Genomic DNA, 21831 nt, shown 5'->3' on the forward strand with positions numbered 1-21831 from the left:
CATACACATACACACACAGAGACACACATACATAGTTTACACTGGAGACACACATACATACTATACACAAAGACATATACATACACAGAGACACACATATACATAATGTACACTGGAAACACACATACATACTATACACAAACACATATACATACACATACACACAGAGACACACATATACATAGTGTACACTGGAGACACACATACATACTATACACAAACACATATACATACACACACAGAGACACACATACATAGTGTACACTGGAGACACACATACATACTATACACAAACACATACATACACACACACACACACACACACACACACACACACACACACACACACACACACACACACACACACACACACACACACACACACACACACACACACATATACATAGTGTACACTGGAGACACACATACATACTATACACAAACACATATACATACACACAGAGACACACATATACATAGTGTACATTGCAGACACACATACATACTATACACAAACATATACATACACATACACACAGAGACACACATATACATAGTGTACACTGGAGACACACATACATACTATACACAAACACACAAAGAAATTCTGATCCCTGAGGAAGCTCATGCCTAGAGCGAAACGCGTAGGATTGCTTTGTCTGACCGACGGCATCCCTCCAGTGCACCCACATCTCATTGCCTCTGACACTGACGTCATGGAGACATCTGGATCCCAGGCGCGAGGCTCCGTCACTGACGAGTGACGTCCACGGCAGTAAGCTCTGTTCTGTGGGCAGACGCCGGTATCTCAGAAGTAAGGGAGAGGATCCTTCTGCCCAGCTGCTCTGCTCAGAACCAGGCCGGGACTCGATCTACGGAAGGCCGGACAGCACAGAGGCACCACAAGGGGAATAGCCCATGTGTGGCTATTTCTGAGGTTATAACACCCACAGCCTCCGAACACTATTTGTTTGTGAGTTGTATTTCCCTTCTTGAGTATTACCTTATTACACTTGTATTGTGTTTCTTTTTCCCCTCTACATGTTTCCTGCTGAGGACACGCTGCAGTTACACAGATGTTCTGTGGGTTGGAAATGCTTTCCCCGGACAGCCGGGTTTCCCACCTACTCACGGAGAGTGGAATATTTACCTGTTTTCTCACATATAATGTTGCACGTCTTCATTTTTAATTGTTGAGATGTGTGGTTTGTGCCCTGGTATTTTTTCTCCATTTTACGTCAAGGAACTAAAATATGGGACAATTATGCATCAATGAAATAAGGGACTGTGACGGTGAGGGGGTAACCAGCTCACGTTAAAGGGTTGAGCCCGTTTGGTTACCTCTGATCCATGTATTGAGGTTCCAGAGTGTCAGCTCTTGAGTCCAGGGTTTGTACATGAATAACCTGTAATGACAGAAAGCGCCCTGATATGCGAGAAACGCGTCGGGATACCTTGTGCTTTTGAATTTTTGGCTATCATGCCCAAATAACGTGACTTTTATTATCCACGACCAGCCTCATTCTCCAGCATTTGCGGTGCCCAATTTCTTTCGATTACATCTCTTCCATTCCGTATCTTGGAGCACACTTTGGGACGGCATACGGTTATTACCCATATTCCTCGGGCATTGGTGGATTTCGGCCGCCGGAGTGTGACACGGTGAGGAGCGATTGTCTGCAGTTCCCGTGGGGATCGTGGTGCGGCAGCCGGATACCGGCGGGGCGAGTCGCTGATTGATGAGGTTGCAGCGGTGCCATTATTCTCCGTGAGACCGCCGGGAGAAGATGTCCTCAGCGCTACCGACGCCTCCCGAGTGACCGGACATCCTATACCACTGAATCACTGAAGACAAGGACATCGGTCCCAAGCTAAGTGTTCCCCCCCCTCTTCCTCCCCTCACTTCACCCACACAATGAGGATACCTCCGGTATATACCGTGTATACAGGACCGGCACAGAGCACATCCTCACAGTGCCGGGTCCAGGCACGAAGAGGTTGGTTCATGTGACACATTGTTGGGGACACTTCTGGATATCAGCTAGACGGTTTATGGACACATACACCCACCGTGGCCACATCCACCTATTATATATTCACACTGAGGGGAGGTGGAGAACACTGAGGGGAGCTGGAGCACACTGAGGGGAGCTGGAGCACACTGAGGGGAGCTCCTCTCCCCACTTTCTAATAACCTGTAATGCGCAGTAATAAAGTATTTGTGTTTTTACCTTTCCAGGAGTACCAGCCAGCAGAGATTGCTTTGGTATGAGTTTCAAGGGGGGGTTTGCGGAGAAAGTGTTGTCAGAATGTGCCTAGGTAGCCGGGGTCCAGAGCTGCTGGATACCCCCAAAATTTACCCGGGAATCATGAGTGATTCCTGGATACATGTAGGCACCTTGTCCCGGCAATACCTCCCCTGGAAAATGCTTGCGCGACTCACCACTAGGGTTCCCTGCTTCAGCACAGACCAGAACGGTAAAAGGGGCATAGAGATGTGAGGTGTCCCTGAAACAGTCAAGGGGTCCCTAGGTTAATGGGCATACCCAGTAAATGCCCAGGTCACCCAGAACCGGTATAGGGTGTTCTGAGGTGCTCCAACCATACTTATAAGGTTGTGCGGGGATTCTTAGGATCCATACTAAGTCTATGCAATAGTGTGTGGGGAATATGGCTAGGGAAAAATAAAGTGCAGCTTTTTATTCTATTTCCCATACCAGAGAGACTTAGGTTTTTAAAGTACATATTTTATTAACAAAGTGTGTTAAGTACATATATGCGGTGTGCACAGTAAATGAGCCGGGACTTTCAGAACCATTGTTCTGACAGGCCACTGGGGCTACCAACTTGGTGCCAGTGAGTCTGCCAGGATGTCGGAGATAAAAGCAACAGAGGATGCCTGAGGTGCCAAGACCATTTGGGCAGAAGGGAAGAGCTCAAGTACCCACGTCCTGGGATGAATGGAAGGTCTCCGAATTTCCATTTGCCCCACTAGACTTGGAGGAGCCCAACCCAACGTGTGGCTTCTGAATAGCAAGTGGCTGAGGTGGCAACCTTGCACATGCCCCTGGCTGCAGGGTTTTGTGAATGAAACTCAGAAGTATTATAAACCCCTGAGCCAATCAGATTTGTAGATTCTAAGGTCCAAGTCCAGCAAGTAACTTCCAGTCCCCTGGAGAGAGGGGAGCGGGGCGCCTGGAAGTGCCGGCTGATTCCAGTCCCCTGGAGAGAGGGGAGCGGGGCGCCTGGAAGTGCCGGCTGATTCCAGTCCCCTGGAGAGAGGGGAGCGGGGGCGCCTGGAAGTGCCGGCTGATTCCAGTCCCCTGGAGAGAGGGGAGCGGGGGCGCCTGGAAGTGCCGGCTGATTCCAGTCCCCTGGAGAGAGGGGAGCGGGGCGCCTGGAAGTGCCGGCTGATTCCAGTCCCCTGGAGAGAGGGGAGCGGGGCGCCTGGAAGTGCCGGCTGATTCCAGTCCCCTGGAGAGAGGGGAGCGGGGGCGCCTGGAAGTGCCGGCTGATTCCAGTCCCCTGGAGAGAGGGGAGCGGGGGCGCCTGGAAGTGCCGGCTGATTCCAGTCCCCTGGAGAGAGGGGAGCAGGGGCGCCTGGAAGTGCCGGCTGATTCCAGTCCCCTGGAGAGAGGGGAGCGGGGCGCCTGGAAGTGCCGGATGATTCCAGTCCCCTGGAGAGAGGGGAGCGGGGGCGCCTGGAAGTGCCGGCTGATTCCAGTCCCCTGGAGAGAGGGGAGCGGGGCGCCTGGAAGTGCCGGCTGATTCCAGTCCCCTGGAGAGAGGGGAGCGGGGGCGCCTGGAAGTGCCGGCTGATTCCAGTCCCCTGGAGAGAGGGGAGCGGGGGCGCCTGGAAGTGCCGGCTGATTCCAGTCCCCTGGAGAGAGGGGAGCGGGGGCGCCTGGAAGTGCCGGCTGATTCCAGTCCCCTGGAGAGAGGGGAGCGGGGCGCCTGGAAGTGCCGGCTGATTCCAGTCCCCTGGAGAGAGGGGAGCGGGGGCGCCTGGAAGTGCCGGCTGATTCCAGTCCCCTGGAGAGAGGGGAGCGGGGCGCCTGGAAGTGCCGGCTGATTCCAGTCCCCTGGAGAGAGGGGAGCGGGGGCGCCTGGAAGTGCCGGCTGATTCCAGTCCCCTGGAGAGAGGGGAGCGGGGGCGCCTGGAAGTGCCGGCTGATTCCAGTCCCCTGGAGAGAGGGGAGCGGGGCGCCTGGAAGTGCCGGCTGATTCCAGTCCCCTGGAGAGAGGGGAGCGGGGCGCCTGGAAGTGCCGGCTGATTCCAGTCCCCTGGAGAGAGGGGAGCGGGGCGCCTGGAAGTGCCGGCTGATTCCAGTCCCCTGGAGAGAGGGGAGCGGGGCGCCTGGAAGTGCCGGCTGATTCCAGTCCCCTGGAGAGAGGGGAGCGGGGGCGCCTGGAAGTGCCGGCTGATTCCAGTCCCCTGGAGAGAGGGGAGCGGGGCGCCTGGAAGTGCCGGCTGATTCCAGTCCCCTGGAGAGAGGGGAGCAGGGGCGCCTGGAAGTGCCGGCTGATTCCAGTCCCCTGGAGAGAGGGGAGCGGGGCGCCTGGAAGTGCCGGCTGATTCCAGTCCCCTGGAGAGAGGGGAGCGGGGGCGCCTGGAAGTGCCGGCTGATTCCAGTCCCCTGGAGAGAGGGGAGCGGGGCGCCTGGAAGTGCCGGCTGATTTCCGCTCCAGGACATTTCGGGCTGGGTCCCTGACAGGGTAAGCTTTGGATTTAGAAGCCTCTGCAACTAAGAACGTCTAGTTTTCACCCCCAGTAAGTGTGTCTTTTCTTATGTAGTTTGTGTAACATTGCGTGTCTGCCTTTTCCTGCGAATAAATTTGTAATTTATTTCATTTACCCGTTTTGCTGAATGTATGATCCTGGTAAAAAGGTGTAAATGCCTGGGCTGCCGTGACAGGGACAATTCCATATTTAAGGGACATCTGGTAACCCTGTGTACACTGCGCATATATACAAATTGTACATGTGGAGACACACATACATACTGTACACACACACAAACACATATACATGCATACTGTACTCACACACAAACACATATACATGCATACTGTACACACACACAAACACACATACATACATACTGTACACACACACACACAAACACATATACATGCATACTGTACACACACACAAACACACATACATACATACTGTACACACACACAAACACATATACATGCATACTGTACACACACACAAACACACATACATACATACTGTACACACACACACACAAACACATATACATGCATACTGTACACACACACAAACACACATACATACATACTGTACACACACACACACAAACACATATACATACATACTGTACACACACACAAACACATATACATACATACTGTACACACACACAAACACATATACATTCATACTGTACTCACACACAAACACATATACATTCATACCGTACACACACACAAACACATATACATGCATACCGTACACACACACACACATATACATACATACTGTACACACACAAACACATATACATTCAAACTGTACACACACACACATATACATTCAAACTGTACACACACACACACATATACATTCATACTGTACACACACAAACACATATACATTCACACTGTACACACACACAAACACATATACATACATACTGTACACACACACAAACACATACATTCATACTGTACACACACAAACACATATACATGCATACTGTACACACACACAAACACATATACATTCATACTGTACACACACACAAACACATATACATGCATACTGTACACACACACAAACACATATACATTCATACTGTACACACACACACAAACACATATACATGCATACCGTACACACACACACAAACACATATACATACATACTGTACACACACAAACACATATACATACATACTGTACACACACACAAACACATATACATACTGTACACACACACAAACACATACATTCATACTGTACACACACACAAACACATATACATACATACTGTACACACACAAACACATATACACACATACTGTAAACACACACAAACACATATACATTAATACTGTACACACACACAAACACATATACATGCATACCGTACACACACACAAACACATATACATACATACTGTACACACACAAACACATATACATTCATACTGTACACACACAAACACATATACATTCATACTGTACACAAACACATATACATTCATACTGTACACACACACAAACACATATACATTCATACTGTACACACACAAACACATATACATTCATACTGTACACACACACAAACACATATACATTCATACCGTACACACACACAAACACATATACATACATACTGTACACACACAAACACATATACATTCATACTGTACACACACAAACACATATACATTCATACTGTACACAAACACATATACATTCATACTGTACACACACACAAACACATATACATTCATACTGTACACACACAAACACATATACATTCATACTGTACACACACACAAACACATATACATTCATACTGTACACACACACACAAACACATATACATTCATACTGTACACACACACAAACACATATACATACATACTGTACACACACAAACTCATATACATTCATACTGTACACACACACACAAACACATATACATTCATACTGTACACACACACAAACACATATACATTCATACTGTACACACACACAAACACATATACATGCATACCGTACACACAAACACATATACATACATACTGTACACACACAAACACATATACATTCATACTGTACACACACACAAACACATATACATTCATACTGCACACACACAAACACATACATTCACACTGTACACACACAAACACATATACATTCATACTGTACACACACACAAACACATATACATACATACTGTACACACACACACAAACACATACATTCATACTGTACACACACACAAACACATATACATGCATACTGTACACACACACAAACACATATACATTCATACTGTACACACACACAAACACATATACATGCATACTGTACACACACACAAACACATACATTCATACTGTACACACACACAAACACATATACATGCATACCGTACACACACAAACACATATACATTCATACTGTACACACACACAAACACATATACATACATACATACTGTACACACACAAACACATATACATACATACTGTACACACACACAAACACATATACATACTGTACACACACACAAACACATATATATTCATACTGTACACACACACAAACACATACATACATACTGTACACACACAAACACATATACACACATACTGTACACACACACAAACACATATACATACATACTGTACACACACAAACACATATACATTCATACTGTACACACACAAACACATATACATTCATACTGTACACACACAAACACATATACATTCATACTGTACACACACACAAACACATATACATTCATACTGTACACACACAAAGACATATACATTCACACTGTACACACACACAAACACATATACATGCATACCGTACACACACACACACATATACATACATACTGTACACACACAAACACATATACATTCAAACTGTACACACACACACATATACATTCAAACTGTACACACACACACACATATACATTCATACTGTACACACACAAACACATATACATTCACACTGTACACACACACAAACACATATACATACATACTGTACACACACACAAACACATACATTCATACTGTACACACACAAACACATATACATGCATACTGTACACACACACAAACACATATACATTCATACTGTACACACACACAAACACATATACATGCATACTGTACACACACACAAACACATATACATTCATACTGTACACACACACACAAACACATATACATGCATACCGTACACACACACACAAACACATATACATACATACTGTACACACACAAACACATATACATACATACTGTACACACACACAAACACATATACATACTGTACACACACACAAACACATACATTCATACTGTACACACACACAAACACATATACATACATACTGTACACACACAAACACATATACACACATACTGTAAACACACACAAACACATATACATTAATACTGTACACACACACAAACACATATACATGCATACCGTACACACACACAAACACATATACATACATACTGTACACACACAAACACATATACATTCATACTGTACACACACAAACACATATACATTCATACTGTACACAAACACATATACATTCATACTGTACACACACACAAACACATATACATTCATACTGTACACACACAAACACATATACATTCATACTGTACACACACACAAACACATATACATTCATACCGTACACACACACAAACACATATACATACATACTGTACACACACAAACACATATACATTCATACTGTACACACACAAACACATATACATTCATACTGTACACAAACACATATACATTCATACTGTACACACACACAAACACATATACATTCATACTGTACACACACAAACACATATACATTCATACTGTACACACACACAAACACATATACATTCATACTGTACACACACACACAAACACATATACATTCATACTGTACACACACACAAACACATATACATACATACTGTACACACACAAACTCATATACATTCATACTGTACACACACACACAAACACATATACATTCATACTGTACACACACACAAACACATATACATTCATACTGTACACACACACAAACACATATACATGCATACCGTACACACAAACACATATACATACATACTGTACACACACAAACACATATACATTCATACTGTACACACACACAAACACATATACATTCATACTGCACACACACAAACACATACATTCACACTGTACACACACAAACACATATACATTCATACTGTACACACACACAAACACATATACATACATACTGTACACACACACACAAACACATACATTCATACTGTACACACACACAAACACATATACATGCATACTGTACACACACACAAACACATATACATTCATACTGTACACACACACAAACACATATACATGCATACTGTACACACACACAAACACATACATTCATACTGTACACACACACAAACACATATACATGCATACCGTACACACACAAACACATATACATTCATACTGTACACACACACAAACACATATACATACATACATACTGTACACACACAAACACATATACATACATACTGTACACACACACAAACACATATACATACTGTACACACACACAAACACATATATATTCATACTGTACACACACACAAACACATACATACATACTGTACACACACAAACACATATACACACATACTGTACACACACACAAACACATATACATACATACTGTACACACACAAACACATATACATTCATACTGTACACACACAAACACATATACATTCATACTGTACACACACACAAACACATATACATACATACTGTACACACACAAACACATATACATGCATACCGTACACACACACAAACACATATACATACATACTGTACACACACAAACACATATACATTCATACTGTACACACACAAACACATATACATTCATACTGTACACAAACACATATACATTCATACTGTACACACACACAAACACATATACATTCATACTGTACACACACACAAACACATATACATTCATACTGTACACACACACAAACACATATACATTCATACTGTACACACACACAAACACATATACATACATACTGTACACACACAAACACATATACATTCATACTGTACACACACACAAACACATATACATTCATACTGTACACACACAAAGACATATACATTCACACTGTACACACACACAAACACATATACATACATACCGTACACACACACAAACACATATACATTGTGACAAACGGCTTACTCCGGGGCTCCGCCGTTTGTCCGGGACGGTTAGAACACGGTCTTTTAGGGTAGGTTAAATGATGAGGCGTCACGTACTGTTCCTTTAAACAGGCTATGCCTGGTTTATTCAGTCCCAGGCACTGAGACTGCCACAGTGCATACAACAGAAAACAGATCAAAACAAAAGCTGCTCACCTGAGCGATAACTTAACTTAGATATCCCTGACTCAGGGTTGGAAGTGGCTTTTCCACTTCCAACATCAAAACACGGTACTTTTGCAGTCTTACACAAATGAACAGAAAGATTGAACCTGTTTGGGGAAGAGGCTTCTCCCCTCTGTAGTTCAGCAGCCTTCCAGCCTCCTGGCTCTTGTGGGGAGACCAGAGCAAACAGGAAATCAGTCTTTCATACCTGATTCCTAATTAGCATGACAGGTGACAGAAATCAGGCAGCAGACAAACTCTGGTCTGGATCTCTCATCCCTCAGTTCCAGCGCTTGCCAAACTGTGGGATGGAGTGTATGTATTATAAGGCTGCACTCCCAGGCCAAACAGGATAGAAACTGTCTAGTATCCTGGGAGCCCTATATACGGAATTTATTACCATCCCCTGGTTTCTGTCACATATCCTCCCCCCCAGCTCAGACCTCGAGGGATGAGCGACCATGGATATTAGGGAGTGCATCCTTGACAACCCGTCAGCATTGCCATGTTTGTGCCCTGACCTGTGTTCCACAGAAAATTTAAAGGGTTGTAGGCTTAGGAACCACCTGGTCACTCTAGCATTCTTTTCCCTGTTTTGACACATCCAGGTAAGGGGTGCATGATCTGTGACCAACCGGAATTTTCTCCCCAACAGGTAGTATTTGAGCGTCTCTACAGCCCACTTTATTGCGAGACACTCTTTCTCTACTATGGAGTAATTTTTCTCCTGGGGATTTAGTTTCCTACTTAAATAAAGGATGGGGTGCTCCTCACCTTGAGACTCCTGGGAGAGTACCGCCCCCAGCCCTACCTCAGATGCGTCGGTTTGGACTACGAACTCTTTGGAGAAGTCAGGTGTGACCAACACTGGTTGGGCACAGAGAGCTTCTTTCAGGCTTCTAAAGGCCTGTTCGGTTTCGGGGGACCACTTTACCATTAGCGGTCCTCTTGCTTTTGTGAGGTCAGTTAGTGGGGTTGCCTTAGTTGCAAAATTGGGAATAAACCTTCTATAGTACCCAATTAACCCCAAAAAGGTCCTTACTTGTTTTTTTGTAACTGGCCTTGGCCAATTTTGTATCGCCTCCACTTTGAGTGTTTGGGGTTTGAGTAAACCTCTGCCAATAGAATATCCCAGATACTTGGCCTCCTCCAGACCAATAGTGCATTTAGCGGGGTTAGCAGTTAGTCCAGCAGACCGGACTGCGTCAAGCACAGCTTGGACCTTTGGAAGGTGGGATTGCCAATCTTCACTATGGATTACCACATCATCCAGGTAGGCGGCAGCATACCGAGCATGTGGTTTTAAAATTTTATCCATCATTCTTTGGAATGTGGCGGGAGCTCCATGTAAGCCAAAAGGCAACACCTTATACTGAAAGAGGCCGTCTGGGGTTGAGAAGGCTGTCTTTTCTTTTGCCCTTTCTGTGAGGGGAACCTGCCAGTACCCTTTTGTTAGGTCTAGGGTTGTGAGATATCGGGCTTTGCCCAGTCTCTCTACAAGTTCATCTACCCTGGGCATAGGATAAGTATCAAATTTTGACACCGCGTTTAGTTTCCGGTAGTCATTACAAAACCTTGTTGTACCATCTGGCTTTGGGACTAAGACTATAGGGCTGTTCCACCCACTTTGGGATTCCTCAATTACACCTAGTTTTAGCATTTTTTTAACCTCTAAACTTATAGCCTTTCTTTTGGCCTCTGGGATTCGGTACGGTTTAAGGTTAACTCGGACCCCCGGTTCAGAGACTAGGTCATGTTCAATTACGCTAGTTCTACCTGGCCGTATAGAGAAGATTTCTTTGTTTCTTTTCACTAAATTCTGAACCTCTCGTTTCTGATGAACAGACAGGGTTTCAGCTATGCTAACCTCTGGGTCAGTTTCTTGATTCTCTGACGGACCTGGGGGTACTAGGGTTAACAAGACTTCTCTATCTTTCCAGGGCTTGAGTAGGTTTATATGGTAAATTTGCTCAGGTTTCCTCCTACCTGGCTGTCTTACCTTATAATTTACTTCTCCCACTCTTTCCAAGACCTCATATGGCCCATGCCATTTAGCAAGGAATTTACTCTCCACGGTGGGAACCAGAACTAGTACCCTATCACCTGGAGAAAAAATTCTGACCCTAGCACCCTTATTATATGTATTCCTCTGTGCTTCTTGAGCTTTCTCCATGTGTTCCCTCACTATGGGTAGGACTGCAGCAATGCGGTCCTGCATCTGGGCAACATGCTCTATTACACTTCTGTAAGGGGTAACCTCGTGTTCCCAAGTCTCTTTGGCTATATCCAGTAAGCCCCTTGGGTGTCGGCCATACAATAGTTCAAACGGGGAGAAGCCAGTGGATGATTGGGGAACTTCCCTAATGGCAAATAACAGGTACGGTAACAAACAATCCCAGTTTTTCCCATCTTTATCAACCGCCCGCCGTAACATGCTCTTTAAGGTTTTATTGAACCTTTCCACTAAACCATCTGTTTGTGGATGATAGACTGAGGTTCTGAGATGCTTGATTTTTAGGAGTTTACATAGCTCTTTCGTTACTTGGGACATAAATGGTGTTCCCTGGTCAGATAGAATCTCTTTAGGAATCCCGACCCGGGAAAACAGAACTACTAACTCTTTTGCTATGTTTTTAGCTGAGGTGCTACGTAGGGGATCTGCCTCCGGATATCGGGTGGCATAATCTAATATTACCAATATATGCTGATGTCCCCTAGCAGACTTTATTAGGGGTCCTACTAGATCCATAGCAATCCGGTCAAATGGTACCTCTATTATGGGAAGGGGTACCAATGGGCTGCGGTACGCCTTGAACGGGGCGGTGATCTGACATTCTGGGCATGAGGAACAATAATTCGTAATTTCTGCCAGAACCCCAGGCCAATAGAAGCTTCGGAGAACCTTTTCTTTTGTCTTTTCCACCCCTAGGTGTCCCCCCAATGGATGACTATGTGCGAGGTGTAATACTACGTTACGGAATGTCCGTGGTACCAACAATTGTTTAGTTGTAACTGATTTCCTTTTATCAACCCGATATACTAGGTCGTTCTCTACCTCGAAGTAGGGGTAAGCAAGTGACCTATCTGGTTGGCCAGGAGTACTATTCTGGTCCCGTATATTTCCCCTTGCTACCGCTAATGTGGGGTCCTCCCACTGGGCCTTCTTAAAACTCCCAGGACTGACCTCTAGGTCAGCGAGGGTCTTATCCGGTTCTGGGGTGGTAAGTGTCTGCTCAACATCTTGATTTGGGGTATTCCCTACCAAAGTAGTGATGGGGAAGGGAATTTTACAGCACTCCTCCTTTTCCCCCTTCTTATTTGGGCCCTCGTCAACCTCCATTTCTGAAAAAGGGAAAGGATTTGTTTCTTCTAATACTTCGTTATGGTCCGCTATTGAACTCTGGGCGCTATTCTGAGCGGGGGACCACATTTTTAGAAAATGGGGAAAGTCGGTCCCTATTAACACATCATGTGCCAGTTTGGGTACAATACCCACCTTGAAATCTAAAGAACCAAACTCTGTTTCAAAAAAAACATCAACAGTGGAATATTCATGATTATCCCCATGTATACAACAAATTGCCACTCTTTGTGAACTGTTTCCCTGTTTCTTCTTAATGGGCAAGAGGTATTCGGACACTAGTGTGACCATGCTCCCAGAGTCAAGAAGTGCCCGAACCCTCTTACCATTAACCTTTACAAATGCCCACAGATGGTTATTCAAGGGGTCCTCTGGGCTAGGGCCCATACATTGGGACAACAGCGAATAAGGTTCCACGCTGTTGCATTGCATGGGCTCATCATTTAGTGGGCAGATTTTTGCTGTGTGGCCCCTCTCATGACAATTTACACATTTAGGTACATAGTCTGTGTCCCACTTAGAGCCTTTTCCCGGCTCCCCATGTTGGCTATTGCCCTTAGTGTGCGAACCACTGTTGCTGGTGCTGCGTGAAGGTGGTCGCCGCTCTTCAGCGCCCCTTAACCCCGGTACCCTTTTACCGTCTCTGGAAGAGTCCTGGAACCTCGGGTAGTGAGGTTGCTCCACGACTGTGGGTTGCTGGTGCTCTTCTGCTGCATTGTACCTTTCTACGAGGGCCACAAGCTCATCCGCATTGTGGGGGTCACTCCGACTGACCCAACGGCGTAAGGCAGAGGGAAGTTTCCTCAAGAACTGGTCCATGACCAACCGTTCCACGATGTGGCTGGCTGAGTTGATCTCGGGTTGTAGCCACTTCCGGGCGAGGTGGATGAGGTCATACATCTGGCTTCGGGTGGCTTTATCCATCGTGAAGGACCATGCGTGAAACCTTTGGGCGCGAACAGCCGTGGTTACGCCGAGGCGGGCGAGGATCTCTAACTTCAATTTTGCATAGACGTTAGCTTCGGCTGGCTCTAGATCAAAGTAAGCCTTCTGGGGTTCGCCGCTTAGGAAGGGTGCGATTAGACCAGCCCACTCAGCTTCTGGCCATCCCTCTCTCTGTGCCGTGCGTTCAAACGTGAGAAGATAGGCTTCCACATCATCCGAGGGTCCCATCTTCTGAAGGTAGTGGCTTGCCCTGGTCATTTTCGGTACTGGGGCTGCCGCTGCCAGTGGAAGGTTACTGATAGTCCCCCTCAGGATCTCGAGTTCCTGCTGTAAGCCCTGAGCGAACCGCTGTTGCTCCTATCTCAGCAAGCGGTTTGTCTCTTGCTGGTTTGCATTCGCGTTTTGCAGGGCTTCATTCGTCTGTTGCTGGTTTGCATTCGCCTGTTGCTGGTTGGCATTCGCCTGTTGCTGGTTGGCATTAATCTCTTGCTGGGCTATTAGCAGCTGTTGCTGGGCTGCATTCGTCTGCTGCTGGTTTGCATTAGTTTCTTGCTGGGCTATTAACAGCTGTTGCTGGGTTTCATTCGCGTCTTTCTGGGCAGCGACATTGCGTACCAGCGCACCCACCACGTCTTCCATCTTGTTTGCAGAGGATGAAAAAAACTTTTTTTTTTTTTTTTCAAAGTTCTTCAACCCGCAGACCCCCTAGTGCTCTGCCCGCATTCTCCACCATATGTGACAAACGGCTTACTCCGGGGCTCCGTCGTTTGTCCGGGACTGTTTAGAACACGGTCTTTTAGGGTAGGTTAAATGATGAGGCGTCACGTACTGTTCCTTTAAACAGGCTATGCCTGGTTTATTCAGTCCCAGGCACTGAGACTGCCACAGTGCATACAACAGAAAACAGATCAAAACAAAAGCTGCTCACCTGAGCGATAACTTAACTTAGATATCCCTGACTCAGGGTTGGAAGTGGCTTTTCCACTTCCAACATCAAAACACGGTACTTTTGCAGTCTTACACAAATGAACAGAAAGATTGAACCTGTTTGGGGAAGAGGCTTCTCCCCTCTGTAGTTCAGCAGCCTTCCAGCCTCCTGGCTCTTGTGGGGAGACCAGAGCAAACAGGAAATCAGTCTTTCATACCTGATTCCTAATTAGCATGACAGGTGACAGAAATCAGGCAGCAGACAAACTCTGGTCTGGATCTCTCATCCCTCAGTTCCAGCGCTTGCCAAACTGTGGGATGGAGTGTATGTATTATAAGGCTGCACTCCCAGGCCAAACAGGATAGAAACTGTCTAGTATCCTGGGAGCCCTATATACGGAATTTATTACCATCCCCTGGTTTCTGTCACAACATGCATACCGTACACACACAAACACATATACATACATACTGTACACACACAAACACATATACATGCATACCGTACACACACACAAACACATATACATACATACTGTACACACACAAACACATATACATTCATACTGTACACACACAAACACATATACATTCATACTGTACACACACACAAACACATATACATTCATACTGTACACACACACAAACACATATACATTCATACTGTACACACACAAACACATATACATTCATACTGTACACACACACAAACACATATACATTCATACTGTACACACACACAAACACATATACATTCATACTGTACACACACACAAACACATATACATACATACTGTACACACACAAACACATATACATACATACTGTACACACACAAACACATATACATTCATACTGTACACACACACATATACATTCATACTGTACACACATAAACACATATACATTCACACTGTACACACACACAAACACATATACATTCATACTGTACACACACAAACACATATACATACATACTGTACACACACACAAACACACATATACATGCATACCGTACACACACAAACACATATACATACATACTATACACACACAAACACATATACATTCATACTGTACACACACAAACACATATACATTCATACTGTACACACACAAACACATATACATTCACACTGTACACACACACAAACACATATACATTCATACTGTACACACACACAAACACATATACATACATACTGTACACACACACAAACACATATACATTCATACTGTACACACTCAAACACATATACATGCATACTGTACACACACACAAACACATATACATTCATACTGTACACACACACAAACACATATACATGCATACTGTACACACACACAAACACATATACATTCATACTGTACACACACACAAACACATATACATTCATACTGTACACACACACAAACACATATACATTCATACTGTACACACACACAAACACATATACATTCATACTGTACACACACACAAACACATATACATACATACTGTACACACACAAACACATATACATACATACTGTACACAAACACAAACACATATACATACTGTACACACACACAAACACATATACATTCATACTGTACACACACACAAACACATATACATACATACTGTACACACACAAACACATATACACACATACTGTACACACACACAAACACATATACATGCATACCGTACACACACACAAACACATATACATACATACTGTACACACACAAACACATATACATTCATACTGTACACAAACACATATACATTCATACTGTACACACACACAAACACATATGCATTCATACTGTACACACACACAAACACATATACATTCATACTGTACACACACACAAACACATATACATTCATACTGTACACACACACAAACACATATACATTCATACTGTACACACACACAAACACATATACATTCATACTGTACACACACACAAACACATATACATACATACTGTACACACACAAACACATATACATACATACTGTACACACACAAACGTGCTCTCCTTCTTTTCTGTGGATCCATCACTTACAGAAGAGAAATGAAAGAAGCCCAGTGAATATCTCACCGGATGAGCTGCATTTTTATTACAGGACAGCACAGTGATAAACCTGTTCCATGGATCCCACCCTCAAGGTTTTCTGCTGCCCTCTAACCATACCAGGCAACGTGTGATCGCTCCTACAGGGCAGGGAACCGGGGGGACTCTCACTGCCCTCCCTGCTAGAAGTGCATGGTTAAGGAGCCGGGATGGAGGTCATTGAGCATTGGGTTGTGAATGTCACAGAGAGCAACTGCAGGACAGGAGTCCAGTGACTAGGACAGGCTAACAGGCGAGTAGAAATGGTCTGTAATGAAGCAAAGGTCAGGGCTGGTGGCAGGCAAAGGATGGTCAGCAACAGGCAGCGGTCAGAACTGGAGAGAGGCAAGCGGAGGCTGGTCCGGGCCGGGTCTGGTAACAGCAATAGAACGTAACAGGCAGTACTGGGAGGAACCACAATAAAGAGGCACAGGTGAACACGAAGCACAGGTCTTTATCAGCTGCACTTATTAAAGTCATTCGCAGGTTTCATACAGTTCCTTATCAGAAACAACAGCGGAGAATAGCACTCCCGGTGACACAGGGGGGAATAGCACTCCCGGTGACACAGGGGGGACCGGCGGCTTGGAGCCACCACAGTTTAATCCCCACCAGTTAATTTGGGTGAGGGAGAAACTGCAAAATGAACACATTTTCCAGCTGGGAATCTAACTCCGTTCTCTCCTAATGTTCTGCGCTACACCTCACAGCCCTCCCCGGAAAAGTCTGCCCACCACGGCAGTTGCCCCGGTTAGGAGCATTGAAACTGCCCCGGAGACTACCTCCATCCCTACTACCCCACTTCCAGTTGCCACTGCTTCGCTTGCGAGCACAGCCGTTCCAGCTGCTGCTGCTGCTCCCACCACCCCATACGCACCGAGACCCAGTCCGATTGCATTATAAGTCAAGCGTGATCTGTGATTGGTGCAGAACTTCTTCTCTTCCTCCAGCAGATGGCACTTTAGTTCATTAAGGAGGTCATCACGCTGGGCAGCATTGTGACCCAATAAGGAGACCTCGAAGCGTTGGATGAGCTCGGAGGACTTCTTAGAGATGAGAATCTGCATCGTGGGGGGCCACGTGAGGAACCTCTGAGGGAAGGAAGGAAAGAGGGATCATGGAGGGGTAGTGTGAGGAAGAGAGCATGGAGGGGTAGTGTGAGGAAGAGAGCATGGAGGGGTAGTGTGAGGAAGAGAGCATGGAGGGGTAGTGTGAGGAAGAGAGCATGGAGGGGTAGTGTGAGGAAGAGAGCATGGAGGGGTAGTGTGAGGAAGAGAGCATGGAGGGGTAGTGTGAGGAAGAGAGCATGGAGGGGTAGTGTGAGGAAGAGAGCATGGAGGGGTAGTGTGAGGAAGAGAGCATGGAGGGGTAGTGTGAGGAAGAGAGCATGGAGGGGTAGTATAAGGAAGAGAGCATGGAGGGGTAGTGTGAGGAAGAGAGCATGGAGGGGTAGTGTAAGGAAGAGAGCATGGAGGGGTAGTGTAAGGAAGAGAGCATGGATTAAGGAAAAGCAGGAGAAAAGAGGAGACATGAAGAATGTGAAAAGAAGGGAAAGAAAAAAATATCAATAGGATATCAAAATAATGTAAATGTATACTCCACACAACCGTGCATTACACAGCAACGTGTGGCAGGTCCCCTCTGGTATCTCGTTTCCCAACTGAGCTCCCTACGCACTCACCTGACTCTCAAGGAAATCCTGAAACTCCTTCTGGATAATTTCCATGGTATGTTGGTTTTTTATAGTGTAGAACATCTGTGGGATGAGCATGGGGGTAAATGATATATAGGGGAATAGAAGACATGTATTCCTAATATAGCTTTCTGTTTTCTTTGTCTTACTCTGCAGATGACAGCTGGTGGAAGGGATTGGGGGAATATCAGTGAGGGCACCTAACTCAGATAGACAGAAATGACCTCAGTATCGCCTTCTAATGAGAGGGACACACTACGTCCTTTCTATGTCCCCCTGAAGGGAAGGAACAGACTCAGTGGGTCATACAATAGGTCACTTATGTTTGTGTCCCTGTGTCCCTCTGCCGTAGGATGGGACAGAATTGATGGACCTCTCTGTATAACCTTGTGGTAGAAGATGCCAACTCAATGGGTTATAAGCACCTTCTGTCAGTGTTACCCTGACATGGGAGACAGGCTCAATGTGACATAGTTCCATACTCTCTGTGTCACCCTGCCATGGAAGTGACAATCTGGGTCATCACGAGACCATCTGATCCTTCATCACTCTGCAGTGCAGATATAGAAAAACACTTATATCACCAGTTCTCACCTCCATTGGGGATGAGAAGCCATATTTGTTCTGCTGAAGATTTTTCACATATATCTGTAAAATAACGAGGCAACAATATGTAAGTGAATTATTCACATGTTATCTTGTGTAACTGTGCAGCTACTTGACACAAACCTGCAGCATCTCAGAGATTTCGGCACAGGTCAACACGGTCCTACCACTGTCAGTCTTGGTGCGGTGTCCGGCTCCTCTCACCACGTCCGACACATATGCCCTCAGGCTCTCCCGAAAGTCTTCATCCATATCTGTAAGCGGACGAGGATGGATATTAGAAGGGAGAGAGGGAGATCAGGCACACATCCTGACAGAGGATTTAAGGACTTCTGCAGATTCAGCTGGAGAAGGAGCCGAGTGATGGACAAGGCCAGGATTCAAGGGGGGGGGGGGGGGGGGGGGCGGGGGACCCCTTTTAAAGAGACCAGGGGAGTTCTAGTCGTTTGTTCAAACCCCATAGGGTCTTGCATTATATCATAAAGCAATAATACGGGGTCGTGGTTGTTGTCACCAGTCCCCCAAAAAAGGGCCAGGACTGCTAAGGGTCTTGCATTATTGCTTTATGATATATCTGTGTGCCTTTAACCTGCGGTCCTATACTAACATCACATTGCCGCCATCAGGCACAGTACTCCCGGGTATTGTTATGGGTGTGCGCTTATACATTTGGGAATCTCTCCCCTGTGGGCTGTCTATCTTGTTACCCATGATTTATTAAGATTAAATACGGTAATCTAATATGTATTGGCACTATGATTTAACAAGGATTTATTTAATTTTATTCCCAGCTTTATTCCTCATGCCCATGGACTTCACAGCAAAAAGGACTGTAAACAACATAATGCATTGGCTGCAGCCTTAGGTTGCATTCGTTGTGCTTACAGGCATTATTATCTGCTCTCCTCCCCTTCTCCTCCCTGTTTAGCAGTTCTGCTTCTCAAGTTCCTCTGTTTGGATCATTTTGTTACTTTTATATCCTAGCAACATGACGTCGTTACGTTGCAACGTCATTGAGCCCACCAGAACGGAGATACAGAAATGCACTTTAAAACATTAAAATACAGGATTATAATGAAACAGGGGAACATACAGTTTCCTGACATGACAAGGTGTAAGCCACATTCCTGGACCGCAGTCCATTTAACCCCTTGCCTCCCTGGTGAGGTCAGGGGGTGGCCATATGGGGTGCAACCCCTTTAATACCGGGCCAACCCCCCTCTCCCTCTACAGTCATGACGTCACGTGCATCGTGACATCACGTGACACCGTCAGTTGCTCTGGGCAGGCCTTCCTAGGTTGTTGTTAGGACACAGCCTTTCCCTGTGCCCTTGTTTGGGCTGTTGCTCGGTGGAGTGTTGTCATTGCGTCATGACGTCTCGTGCGTCATGACGCGGTGCCGCGCGGTGATGGCAGACGCCGGGGGCGGGCCCAATCAGGCTGCAGAATGGCTGCAGCCCTGCACTACAGGTGTTGCTGGGGGTAGGTAAATACTTTACCTTGTGGGGGTATATAGAGATGTTGGTTGCTTATCACTTATGAGGTGTTCGGTCTGAGGAAGGGACTCTGTGTCCAGAAACGTTACCTTGTTACGCTCTGATGTATTAATACACTTGGAAGTCTTTTGACACTACCAAAACCTTTTGTGTGCTCCTATTTCTTGTTCATTGGATTTATCCAAATCGGGATGTCCCTGACTACGTCAAGCTGTTCCCAGACATAGTAACACATTTGTATCTCCTCTGTCTCTACTAATTGGTCACCACCCCTCCCTTCCTTGTCATGTGATATTGTTAGAGTATATAGCTAAGACTATATTGGCTGTGGCGCGTTCTCCAGTGCCACATTGTACTGTGAGTGTCTGTGGCAGTGATTCCCAACCAGGGTTCCGTGGGACCCGGGGGCTCCTTGAAGCAGTCTCAGGGGTTCCTCCTATTGACCACAGACCCCCCCCCCCGCC

At 45.4% G+C, this 21831-nt stretch overlaps 1 protein-coding gene and 1 long non-coding RNA gene across 3 annotated transcripts in view; one reads left to right on the top strand and one right to left on the bottom strand.

Moving 5' to 3' along the window:
- Positions 1-283: 283 nt before the first annotated feature.
- Positions 284-20250, top strand: LOC142463602 (uncharacterized). The gene is made up of 3 exons (XR_012787462.1): positions 284-973; positions 17586-19299; positions 19422-20250. It is a non-coding gene; the product is annotated as an uncharacterized LOC142463602 (long non-coding RNA).
- LOC142463594 (RING finger protein 112-like) overlaps positions 17549-21831 on the bottom strand; it is a 67102-nt gene continuing 62819 nt past the window's right edge. For both annotated transcript variants that reach the window (XM_075566540.1, XM_075566541.1), the window contains exons 10-13: positions 19995-20125; positions 19860-19913; positions 19254-19328; positions 17549-18663 (exon numbers count right to left, since the gene is read on the bottom strand). In XM_075566540.1, the coding sequence (XP_075422655.1) occupies positions 18277-18663; positions 19254-19328; positions 19860-19913; positions 19995-20125 (647 nt within the window). In that variant the 3' untranslated portion in view covers positions 17549-18276. The remainder of the gene's footprint in view (positions 18664-19253; positions 19329-19859; positions 19914-19994; positions 20126-21831) is intronic.

The sequence above is a fragment of the Ascaphus truei genome, chromosome 11, assembly GCF_040206685.1.
Source record: "Ascaphus truei isolate aAscTru1 chromosome 11, aAscTru1.hap1, whole genome shotgun sequence".
Lineage (NCBI taxonomy): Eukaryota > Metazoa > Chordata > Amphibia > Anura > Ascaphidae > Ascaphus > Ascaphus truei.